We start from the raw sequence: 12,201 nt of genomic DNA, 5'->3' as shown, positions 1-12,201 counted from the left end.
CAGATGCTCAACTGCTGAGCCACCCAGGCAGTCCTAAGTGTTGAACTCTGTTGTCCATCTTTATGGAAGATGTTATCACGTTTTGAGAGTTCTTTATGAATTGATATATCCTTTATCAGATCTGTGACTTACAAATATATTCTCGCAGTCTGTGACATATCTTTTCATTTTCTTAAGAGGGTCTTTAAAAGGGCAGCTCTGGTGGCTCAGTGGTTTAGTGCAGCATTCAGCCCAGGGCGTGATCCCAGGGTCCCAGGATCGAGTCCCACATCAGGCTCCCTGCATGGAGCCTGCTTCTCCCTCTGCCTGTGTCTCGGCCTCTTTCTCTCTGTGTGTCTCTCATGAATAAATAAATAAAATCTTAAAAAAAACAAAAAAAGAAGGTCTTTAAAAGCCCTTTCTTTGCCCCTACCAGAAAATTTTCACTGCTGTTTTATTCCAGGGATGATCACAGCTCCAGACCATCTGATGGGCTTCTGTCTTTTTCCTCTTCAGAAACAGACACACAGAAACGTACCATTGGCATTGCACTACCTTTTGTGTTGCCATATCCACAACTTCGGGAGGCTCATCAATATTTTTCTAAATGAGTACTCTCTTTTGATGTATTCTGGTGCCAGCTAAAATAATAACTGTACTCCTTTACATGTGGCCATCCATTTAGCATAGGCACATACTCACACACACGTGCTTTTCGAATTAATATTAATGATCATTTATGCTCTCCTAGTGATGGGCAGACTTTTGGTGTTGTAGACGGGCTGACACACTCAGCTGTGGCATAAATATTTATAATTCTGCAGAAGGAGCCTTGCCTCTGTCCTCTGGCTCCCAGAACACATGCAGAGCAGACCTCTCCAGCCCCTGGGTTCCTGGGCCCACTTGGTAGTGAGCAGAGAAGAGCCTCTTGCTGAGACTCCTTCAGTAAGGTGGGTGCAGGGAAGGCGATGGGCAGCTGGCGCCCCTTGCCAAGAGTTAGGCTTCTTGGCTCTTCTGACCACTGCCCCTTAGTCCGCATTTTCTTGTCTTTGTAGCCCCGCAAAAGGGGTGTGGTGGGGGTGGAATGTGAGTTGTTTTGAGGAGAGAGAGGGTTCCTTGTTTCACCAGGCTGGCTATCGTAGGCCCAGGGCCTTGGATCTGCGAGGGCATGTAGCACTTCTTGGTTCATAGCCGGTGTGTTACGGCCAGAAGAGGGAGCCTCAAGTTCATTGTCTGCACCCTGCGGTAGCATCTCCGCTGACGCTCTTTTGACAGAACTCAGACTTCCCTACTGGTCTACCAGAAAACACTTAGATGCGAACAAAGTCTTATACGATTCAGCTCACTGCATTTTTTAAACCTCCATGCATCGGCTGTGTGACCTGGGGGCAGTGACTCAACCTGAGAGACTTCGTTGCTGGAGCTGTAGAACAGCAGTGATGGAATTGTGCCCATTGGAGGGGTGCTTGTGAGATGGACTTAAATCTAATTACATACATGGGGGCGGAGTGCAGCACCTGGATGGCAGCTGCTAAAGACAGGAGCACCCATGATAGTCTAAATTCCCAAGGCTTTCAATGCGAAGACAGAAACCCAGCCAATTGGTACATGCTGGCCAGGTGCCCCAGGACCTCCTAGGAAAATTGTATTTTTTCAGTGTAGTCCTTGAGAAAAATCAGGACACTCTCTATCCCACCTGAATTTCCCTCTCCTGAGCCATGCTTCCTGGTTTTTCACTTGACAGAAATGACTTAATCTGCCACACTTGTCTTGGATTTGGATTTAGGGGTGCGTGGGGCTTCAGAGATGCAGAGCATCAGGAGTTGATAAGGTAGCCCTGGAATTCTGTATGAACAGGGCAGGGGGGACCAGGAGCAGATTTGCTTTTCTGCCAAATGGGTAGAAAAATCTAGCCACATAGCAGAGATGGAAAGCAGAATTCTTTATTCTTATGGTGCCTGTGCCCTGGAAGCATGAAGAGATCCCCAGCTTCACTGAGGCTGCTATACATCTTAGCTGTCAGGGAAGAGTACAAGAAAAGGACTGCTTGCTTCACAATGTCACAGAAGTGCCTGGGACTTCTCACCCTTAGCTTAGGGGGGCACATAAATATTTTAAAATCCTTTGGGGTTGGGAGGGTGTGGGGCAAGCAGAGCACCCTGAATATAATAGGAATTAGGAATAAGTTTAGGGCAAACACAAGAGCTGAAATATTCCTCTAGTTGCCCTGTTAGTCAAACTCAAACTTTAGGATCAGAGAGCCTGAAGGTACAGAGGAGAAGCAGAGTAGAAGCAATGGAACCTCCTTGTTCTAATTCCAGAGCCACTTGCCTGCCTCTTCCATTTCAATTCTGAAGAGGCTGAGACCACATTTATTCTCCTGAACAGTTCACCTCCCCTTATCATCCATAATTTTATATATTCCACATGGCTTCTTTGGATTTTAAATTCCTTGAAGGCTAGAGGCCAGAATCTCTACAATTTTGCAGGCACAATATATAAAGAATTGTAATTTTTAGGTGCTCCATAATTTTCGACATGATGCTAATGAAATTGAAATTAAAATTCCATGTTGATTTTTGTTTCATAAAAAGAAATTTATTTTCTGGGGTGAAAGTTTAAATAAATAGGAAAATAACTTAGTACATAGATCAAATAACTTAGTACAAAAAATGTAAAGTCTTTGTCCTTTCAAATGCAGTACATTAGCTGTCACTTACAGAGCATATGCCAGTTGAGGAATGCCTGAAATCCTTGTCAAGCATCGTCCATTCCGAGAGGCAGAGGCTGAGAGATCTTCAGTTCTGGAGATAATCTGTAAGTATATTAAGGAAGAAAAAGTTCCTGCAGATTTCTGCTCGGACTATTGTCCAGGCACAGATGCTGTATTCCTTGGCCTTCAGGTACTGCACAATCCTTAAGTAATATTTCTTCAGGTGCAGAAGAGTCCTGTTGTCCCAGGTGAAGTTTTCCTTCTCTTTGACGTCCTCCAGGATTATCTCCAGATGTTCCTTCTGCCAGTGGAGCTTCACAAGAAGGTTCTCGACAATAGTCTCATTCCATCCTGTTCTAGAGATATTTCTCCTGAAAATATCAAAGATCTTCTGGAACATCTCATGGGTGATCAATATGATGTCCTCCTTCTGGAACTGGCGTGATTTCTCGATCTCCTCAGGGATCTCGAAGTTTACCCTGTCCTTGAGGCAATATTCAGGGGTTCCATTCAACTGTAATAGGAGCTCCTGACACTCCAAACTGCTGCTGCTTAGTTGGAATCGAAGCAAGTCGTTGCTCATGGCAAGAGCCATGGTGGAGAAATACAACAGGAGAGTTGTTTGGACGATGCATCTACCGGTCATGATGAAAATAGGAAGAGTCCCACCTATTACCATCTCGATGCTGAAGCCAAAGCTCTAAGAGTTCACAGCGCAAATGCCCTTCTACCAGGAGTGTAGCCCTATTTATACAGGATGGTCCTCTTTCTATCTCAGAGGAATTTCCCACTTTCAGTTCTCCCTTTCATTTTTCCTATGTCATTTAAATTAGTTTGTTCATTTATTTTAAGGCCTTCCATTATTTTTATGTACATTGTGGAAAAGACTTAGAAACTGTGAGGATTTCCAATGTTTTGCTATAGTGAGTTCCCAATTACTAAAGAAAAAAAGTAAGCCCAATCATTTAGAGCTTGACCATTACAGGATTCCTCCTTTGGCAAAGATTTTTTCTTTTTCTTTTTTAGTATTATGAGGTGGGGTTTCTTTTTTTTTTTTTTTGGAAGGTGGGTCTTTGTGTACAAGATGTCTTTTTCATAAAAATTAGGCTTAATTCCCAATTACAGTATCACAAAACAATAAATAAATGCAGTTTATGATTTAAAAAGACACCTATCTTTTTCCCACCTGTAAAATAGAATAGTCTTAAAACTAAGTTGATGTGAATATTTTTTGTAGGACCCTCCCCACACACAGCAAGACAGCATATAGCTTTATTAGTCTTATTTACTGTTTTATCTGGCAATCTCAGCTATCCAGAATGTAACTGAAAACCAGGGACTAAGCAATATCTTTAAGCAGAAAAATGAATGCTATGTGAGCCATGCATAAAAGTTTGTGGCTCCCCTTACAGGTCTTTTGCAATCATTATTGAGAATCAATGTATTCTTATTTTGTACATAGTTCTAACAAACCTAAACACCTGATTTTCCACTCTCCTGCAAACAATTTAGAAAGAGGTCTAGAAGAAAAATGGGAGGATTGGCCAAAGGGAGTTATTTTCAGGAAACCAAAGATGGTACAACATTATATAGTCCATATAACATTATTTGGAGCAGATTATAAGCTAAAATGACTAAAACTAAAAGAAAACTTGTTTTTTATTTTTTAAAAAAACATTGGAATGAAGAAGACTTTTCTCAGCAAGATATGAAACCCAAGAACTATAATAGAAAATATTGATAAACATGACTAGAAACAAGTTATAAATTTCAATGACAAAAAAACAAAGTTAAAGAGGAAAAGCAGTATCAAAAACATTGTTATAATGCAGAGTGAGAAAGGGATAATTTTATTCACATACAAGCAGCCCTTAAAATTAATAGAAAGGTGTCAGAAAAGTTTGTAAATAGCCAGATATCAGAAAAAGAAATATTAAGGGCCAAGAAAGCTATGAAAATCTGTTCATGTTACTAAGAAATGTAAATCATACTAGAAATGAAGCAATCATTTTTCACCAGTAAGATTTGAAAAAGTCGCGGGAAAAGAATATTCTAATATACACCCAATGGAAGTATAAATTTATGCAAATGTTTGGAGAATGGGGAAGATTGTTTTTTTAAAAGTAGCCAGAACAATATCTCCCATCCCAGGTGAAAATCTATAGCCTGACTGTGAGTCTACCTATCAAGAGGGAGTGTCTGTATCCCTCCTCTGGAATCTGGGCAGAATTCTATGGTAGAAACAATGTATAATTTTTGAGGCTGAATCCGGAAAGACAATAAGATGTCTACCTTGTTAGCTGAAATTCTTGCTCTTGCAGCCAGTTAGCCACTATATAAGTGATCTGACCACCCTGAGTCGGCCATGCTGTGAGAAAGCCCAAGTCAGCTCACAAGGAGAGATCACATGGGAGTTGGCAATGTATTTCCAGATTTAATATTTAGAGCTATGGAATTGTCCCTTTAATTCGCAATATCACTGCTGAGAACTTACCTTTGGATATTCCTGCAGGAGTATGTGTATATGCGTGTGAATATAATGTATGAACATATATGAATGTTCACTGCAGTACTGCCATAGTACGAAAGACAAATTAAATATCCATCATTGGGGAATTGATTAAGTAATACCATGGTAGACAAAAATGGAATGCTATATAGCCATTAAAAAGGAAGATCAGCTGATACAGACCTGTATTCCAGATATACTTAATGAAAAGAGTAATATATATAATAATGGATATGGTGTTATCATTTGTTTTATAAATTAATAGAGAGATATATGTATATATGCTGATACATGCATATAATTTCTTTTTTAGTTTTTTTGTCAGACACATTTACTCATCTGGTATTAATTTTTACCAGGAGGGAGAATGCTAACAAGGACGAGGATGTAGGAAGAAGGAAATTCTTTCCTTTTCACTTTTTACATGAGAACCTTTTGATGTGTGTTTATTCCCTTGATAAGAAGATATCTGGGGGGCAGCCTGGGTGGCTCAGTGGTTTAGTGCTTCCTTCAGTCCAGGGCATGATCCCGGAGACCCGGGATCGAGTCCCACATCAGCCTCCCTTCATGGAACCTGCTTCTCCCTCTGCCTGTGCCTCTGCCTCTCTCTCTCTCTCTCTCTCTGTGTGTGTGTGTGTGTGTGTGTGACTATCATAAATAAATAAAAATTAAAAAAAAAGAATTCAGTAAATGTTACTAAATTTTTAACTTCCATTTTATTCACATTTAAAATTTTTCTATACTGAAAATATGTTACTGTGCCATTAGAAAATAAAAAAAAACACCCACTTATATTAAAAGGAGACTATGAAAGTGTACATACAACACAGCTATGCAAAAGTATGTAGAGAAAAAAATTAATAAAAGAAATATAGCAACATTTTGATAGTGGTTATGTTTCTCTATGTGGCTTTCCAATTTTTACACCAGTGAATGTATACTTTCATTTATAGAATAATCTACTCTAAAAGAGAACCTGTAAGCCCCAGTCTTTCTGGGTGTTCTGCTCTGATTTCATTCTCTCTGGCCTTTTGACCTTCGCATTCCAGCTCCGAACAGAACCTCAGCCATCCCCTGGATTCTTCACAATGAGTTTTTGCAAAAGCAAAATCATCCCACAGTTGTTCCACTTTCAGATGCCCAGTTATGTCCATCATTAAGTCATTCTTCAGGGTTTCTTCTTCTTAAGGATCTCTGGATTAGACTGGAATCATCCATGGCTTATGGCACAAAGGCCAATGCAAGGAGTCACAGAGGCAAGTCAACTTAGAGATGGTCCACTGCACTAATGGAGGGATGGAGGTCGTCCAAGGAGTTTGGTCACTAGGACCTGCTCTTCCAGGGTGACTTGCACACTCATGTAGAGCTGAGCTCCTATGGCTCAGGCAAAGGGCCTCCTCATCCTGCCCACATCTGATAGTCTCTGATCCTCTATGATCAAAGAGTGCATAATCTAAAATAATAGTGGGGCAGCAGTGGCAGTAGTATTAGGTACCACAAATTGGGCAGTTACTGTGTGTCATTCTCTGGATAATCCTCATAGTAAACACTTGAGATGGGTTATCGTTACTCCCATTTTGCAGAGGAAGAGATTGATGCTCAAAGAGGGAGCTAAATAATGTACCTAAAATACACACAGCTAACCAAATGAGTGGATTGCATTCAAACCTGTGTTATTTCCATATATCATAGTTAGAAGATGGGGTAGACAAGAGCTAGTGCCTTCAGATAGGTCCAGGGTGCCAACCCATGGCCATCGCCATGATGGTGGCTCTCAAAGGATACAGGAGTTACAGCTGATGGGGAGAATAAGGAGGCAAGCAGTGCTTCTAAGAAGTGATGGTTGTGGTGAAGGTGATAGGGTAGAGGGGGAATTCTAGATGAACGCTGTCCAAAAGAACTGTAATGTGAGCCACATCTGCAATTAAAATTTTTCTAGTAGCCCCGTTAAAGAGTAAAAAGAAACATTAAAAAGGTAAAGTTAATTTCAATAGTACATTTATTTAACATAATATATCCAAATAGGGTCATTTTAACACACTAATCAATATAAAATTATTAATGAGATAATTACTTTCTTCCTTTTCATCCTGTCTTCAAAATATGATGCACATGTTTACATTCATAGTCTGGCTCAGTTCAGGCTGATCAAGCTCTCAATAAGCCAGCTGTGGGTAGCGCCTGCCGTAATAACTAGCATGGCTCTAGATGGAGCAGCAGCATGAACAGGGCCAGGAGAATGGACAAATGTGTAAGGAGCAAGAGAAGGTGTGGACAGCCTACCTGTTAGGAGTCGAGGGGGACCAAAGGTGGAAAAATGAGCTCAGATACATTGTGGAGGCTCTTGAATGCTGGAGTGTAGCCTTTGTACTTAAGTCCAGAGATCTCTGGGCAGAGAAGAGACTAGAGTTTTGTCCTGGGCAGAAGAGGCCGCAATATTGGAGGTGAACTGGTGCCAGGAGCGCAGGAAGAAGCCCCGCCCAGAGACTCTCATGCCTGTGGAGTTGAAAATAAAGGTGTAAAGGGGATTGGAAGAAAAGAGATGGATGCAGAATAGTAAAAAGGGAATTCTTATTTTCTAATTTCTTCCCTTTGACCTCTTTCCATTTCCTACTGTTGTGTTCACGAGGTGCTTCCTAGTCCTCTCTTCCAGTCGCCTTCATGAAATTTCTCCTCTAACCCCTTCTCCCAAGGGTCTGGTGACAATCATGGCAGGAGTCTACCTATGAAGGGGTTAAAGTCTCTTACTTTTTAAGACACAGTCTTTTATTTTAGTTTCATTTCCTCTAATTTATTATAGGAATTTTATTTTATCACAATAACCGGAAAAATTCAGACAACCGTGTCTCTATCAGGAATCTCCATAGCTTAGAGTCACCCAATGCACGCCTGCATTGCAAGGATTAATGCACCAGCCCTTTCCCATCAGCTTTTCCTTTCTGATTTGAAGCCATTTTTCGTGTCATCCCTATGTGGAGACCGTTTTCTTGCACACGTTTTCTCCCACCAACTTTCTGTGGTGCAGACAACTACTTCCCGCCTCTGTACCGGTTTCTTCTGGTTAGTGAGGTTTTTCAGAGGGGTGGGGTGACATTTAGAAAGTAAAACTTGCATGGTGTTTCTAGCCATATGATATCATCATCTGAATTTGGAGCTGCTTTTCTTTCTTTCTTTCTTTCTTTCTTTCTTTCTTTCTTTCTTTCTTTCTTTCTTTCTCTTTCTTTCTTTCTTTCTTTCTTTCTTCTTTCTTTCTTTCTTTCTTTCTTTTTTTTAAGATCTATTAATTTGAGAGAGAGAGAATGAGCACTGCAGGGGGAGGGGCAGAGGGAGAGGGACAAGAGGACTCCCCACTGAACACGGAGCTCCCAGGCAGGGCTGGATCTCACAACCCTGAGATCATGACCTGAGCTGAAACCAAAGTTGGATCCTTAACCCACTGAGCCACCCAGGTGCTCCTGAAGCTGCTTTCCTATAAACCTCACAAACTGGAAGAGGTTCTTATTCTTTTTGATGCAATTAATTACCTACGTGGGAGAAATATGTATCTAGAAATCAAAAATACAGTTTGTCTAATCATCTCTTCAACTTTTTCAAGAAAAGGGATCCTATAAAAAAATAATAGATTGGACAAGATGAAAAGTTATCAACAAGTGCCTGAACAGTGGCAGCACAGAAATTAAGCACCCCAAAACCCTTTCAGTGATAACCTGGAAGGAGCAGCAATGTTGAAAGTAAGAGAGTATTTTGATAGGTAAAAGGGAGAATTCCAGACACCTGGATGGCTCAGTGTTTGAGCCTTTGGCTCAGGATGTGAAGCGGGGATCCTGGGATTGAATTCCATGTCAGGCTGCCCACAGGGAGCCTGCTTCTCCCTCTGCCTATGACTCTGCCCCTCTCTCTCTGTGTTTCTCATGAATAAATAAATATAATCTTTAAAAAAATAAAAACAAAAGGGAGAATTCCCCATTCCTCCTTTTGAAAAAAATGATATAATATACATAGAAAATCATGCACAAATCTTAATTTTACAGCTCAACAATTTATTATAAAATCTTGTTTCTGCACAACTTTGTAACCACAAACTAAGTGAAGACATAAGCATGACCCATGGGACAGAAACCCCTACTTGTCCCCTTGCAATTATTATTTCACCCTCCTCTCACAGAGTCACTACCGCCTTTGAACTCCCTGTATCCTGCTGGTTTTTAAATTTTGTATAAATGGCTTCTTTCATTCAATAGTACATCTGTGAGATTCATCGATGTTGCTGTGTACAGTTATAGTTTATTAATTCACATGAATGTGTCATACTTACTTAGAAATGCCACAGTGTTTTATCATTTTCACTACTGCTAAATGATTGAATATTTTTCCTTACTGATTTTTTTTTGCCGTTATAATTAATTCTGCTATGAAAATTCTTATATGTATCTTTTGGAGCACATTTGTATGTATTTCTTTGGGTAAATGCACAGGATGAAGTAACTGTGTCATAGAAAATGCAGATGTTAAAAAAAAATGCAGATGTTCAGATTTAACAGATATTTCCCAAATATTTGCACCAATTTACATTCTCACTCTCTGTGTATGGAAAGTACATTTGCATTACACTCTTGCCAACACCTGGTGTTGGCAGTCTTCTTAATTTTAGCCATGCTAGTGGTGTGTAGTGATATCTCATTATGATTTTAATTTGTATTCCCTGGTTATTAATAAAGTTCAGCACATTTTCATGTTTATTGGCCACTTGAATATTTTCTTTGTGAAGTGCCTGTTCAAATCTCTTGCTGTCTCAAATATTTTACTTTATTCTACAACAAAATGCAAAGGAATCTACACATAAACAATGAGAATTAAAAATAAAATTAGTAAGATCACTGAGCACAATATCAATATTAGAAAGCAATCACCTCTTTTTATACCAGGAACAAAAAATTGGGAAATGACACTTACAAAATGATACCACTGACAATATCATAGAAAGTCTACCACCAAGAAATTGTCATAGCCAAGAGGAACCTAAGATAACATGACAATTAAATGTAATGTGGCATTCTAAATGAGATCCTAGAACAGAAAAAGAACATTAACTAAAAAATAAGAAAGAAAATCTGAATAAATTTTGACTTTAATTAAAAAATAAAACAGTATTGACAGGGAAAGTTATTTTCATCTTTCTCTTGGTTTCTAAGTATGAGTCTGTAACCACATTTTTGATTCAAATAAGATGACCAGCAACCAATGAAAAGCATTCCATAGTCCTTTCTCTTAAATTGAGACTGATTTTTTTCACCTTGATCATCAATGAGGATTAAGCGACTTCTCTCACTTATTCTTTTTGTAGGTGAGCAAAGAACATTTAGGCATGTGGTGGAGTGAGCAGTATCATTAAGAGGGAAAATCAGACTCTACAATAAGAGGCTGCCAATGTCAGCCTCTTCTTAAGAAACAAGATTTCTTTATTTATTTAAATAAATAATTTATTAATTTATTATTAAATTAATTAAAATTTATTTATTTAATAAATATTTATTCAGCAAATATATATTAATCATTTCATAAAGCAGAATGGTGAATCTTACCATTTTATTGGGCTACTTTTTTTTAAAGATTTTATTTATTTATTCATGAGAGACACAGAGAGAGAGAGGCAAAGACATAGGCAGAGGGAGAAGCAGGCTCCATGCAAGAAGCCCGATGTGGGACTCGATCCCAGGACTCCAGGATCATGCCCTGGGATGAAGGCAGATGCCAAACCGCTGAGCCACCCAGGGATCCCTTTATTGGGCTATTTTCAAAATGTCTTTCAATAAGATTTTGCTGTTGGCTTGATTCTATGTCTTGCACATTCTTTCTTACTCCAATGTATTTAATGTTTATTATTGTTGCAAGTATGAACAAAATTTTTTTCATTACATTTTCTAATTTGGAATGGGACTGATTCATTATATTTTCATATATATATATATATATATATATATATATCCACTCCACACACACACATATATATGAATGTTACTAATTTTGATTTTGTATCTGGACAACTTTGTAAATGCTATGCCTTCAAGTTTTTTTGTTTTTTTTGTTTTTTTTAAAACAAAGATTTTTTTTTTTTTTTTTAAGATTCACTTATTTATGATAGACACAGGTAAGAGAGAGAGAGGCAGAGAGAGAAGCAGGCTCCATGCTGGGAGCCTGACACGGGACTCGATCCCAGGACTCCAGGATCGCGCCCTGGGCCAAAGGCAGGCGCCGAACCGCTGAGCCACCCAGGGATCCCCTGCCTTCAAGTTTTTTATTGATTTTTCAGATTTTTAGATAAACAAATACACTGGATGCATGTAGAAATATTAAAGGACTGGAAGTATTAAGTGTGATAATGATATAAATCAACAAAGACTCTCATCCACTGCCATTGAATGTGTAAATTTGTGCAGCTACGTTGGAAAACATTATGGCATTATCTAGCAAAGCTGAAAATATATGTGGCCTGTGACTCAGTAAGTCTACTTTCAGGAATTACCCTGGAGAAAAAAATCATACAGATACGCATCAGAATACATGCAGAAGAATATCCCTTACAGCACTATACATAACAGTACCAAACTAGAAACATCTGAAATATCCCTTAAAAGTCATATGGATAAATATATTGTAGTCCATGAATAAAAAAGGATCATAAATAACAGCAAAAATGAAGAACCACAATTATATGTATAAACAAGGCTAAATCTCTCAAATATAATGGTGAATGAAAGAAATTAAACACAAAAGGATACATATTCATTCCCTTTATATAAGCTTAAAAACAGGCAAGGGGAACTTGGGTGGCTCAGTTCATTAACCGTCAGACTCTCGATTTTAGTTCAGGTCATGATCTCAGGGGTTGTGAGATTGAGCCCCCTTTGGGCTCCATGCTTAGTGGGGAGTCTGCTTGAGATTCTCTCTCTCCCTCTCCCTCTGCAACCCTCCCCCCAAGTCTCTCTCTCTCAAATAAATA

At 39.1% G+C, this 12,201-nt stretch overlaps 1 protein-coding gene across 1 annotated transcript; it reads right to left on the bottom strand.

Moving 5' to 3' along the window:
- Positions 1-2,777: 2,777 nt before the first annotated feature.
- IFNB1 (interferon beta 1) lies at positions 2,778-3,338 on the bottom strand. Its single transcript, XM_026001310.1, has one exon. The coding sequence runs from the start codon at positions 3,336-3,338 to the stop codon at positions 2,778-2,780; it is 561 nt and encodes a 186-aa protein (XP_025857095.1).
- Positions 3,339-12,201: the final 8,863 nt, after the last annotated feature.

The sequence above is a fragment of the Vulpes vulpes genome, chromosome 12, assembly GCF_048418805.1.
Source record: "Vulpes vulpes isolate BD-2025 chromosome 12, VulVul3, whole genome shotgun sequence".
NCBI classification, from domain to species: Eukaryota; Metazoa; Chordata; class Mammalia; order Carnivora; family Canidae; genus Vulpes; species Vulpes vulpes.
This window is presented reverse-complemented; position numbering and strand designations above follow the sequence as displayed.

Excerpts from the sequence above, each read along its gene's own strand:
- IFNB1 (XM_026001310.1), bottom strand. The coding sequence starts at position 3,338 with ATGACCGGTAGATGCATCGTCCAAACAACTCTCCTGTTGTATTTCTCC.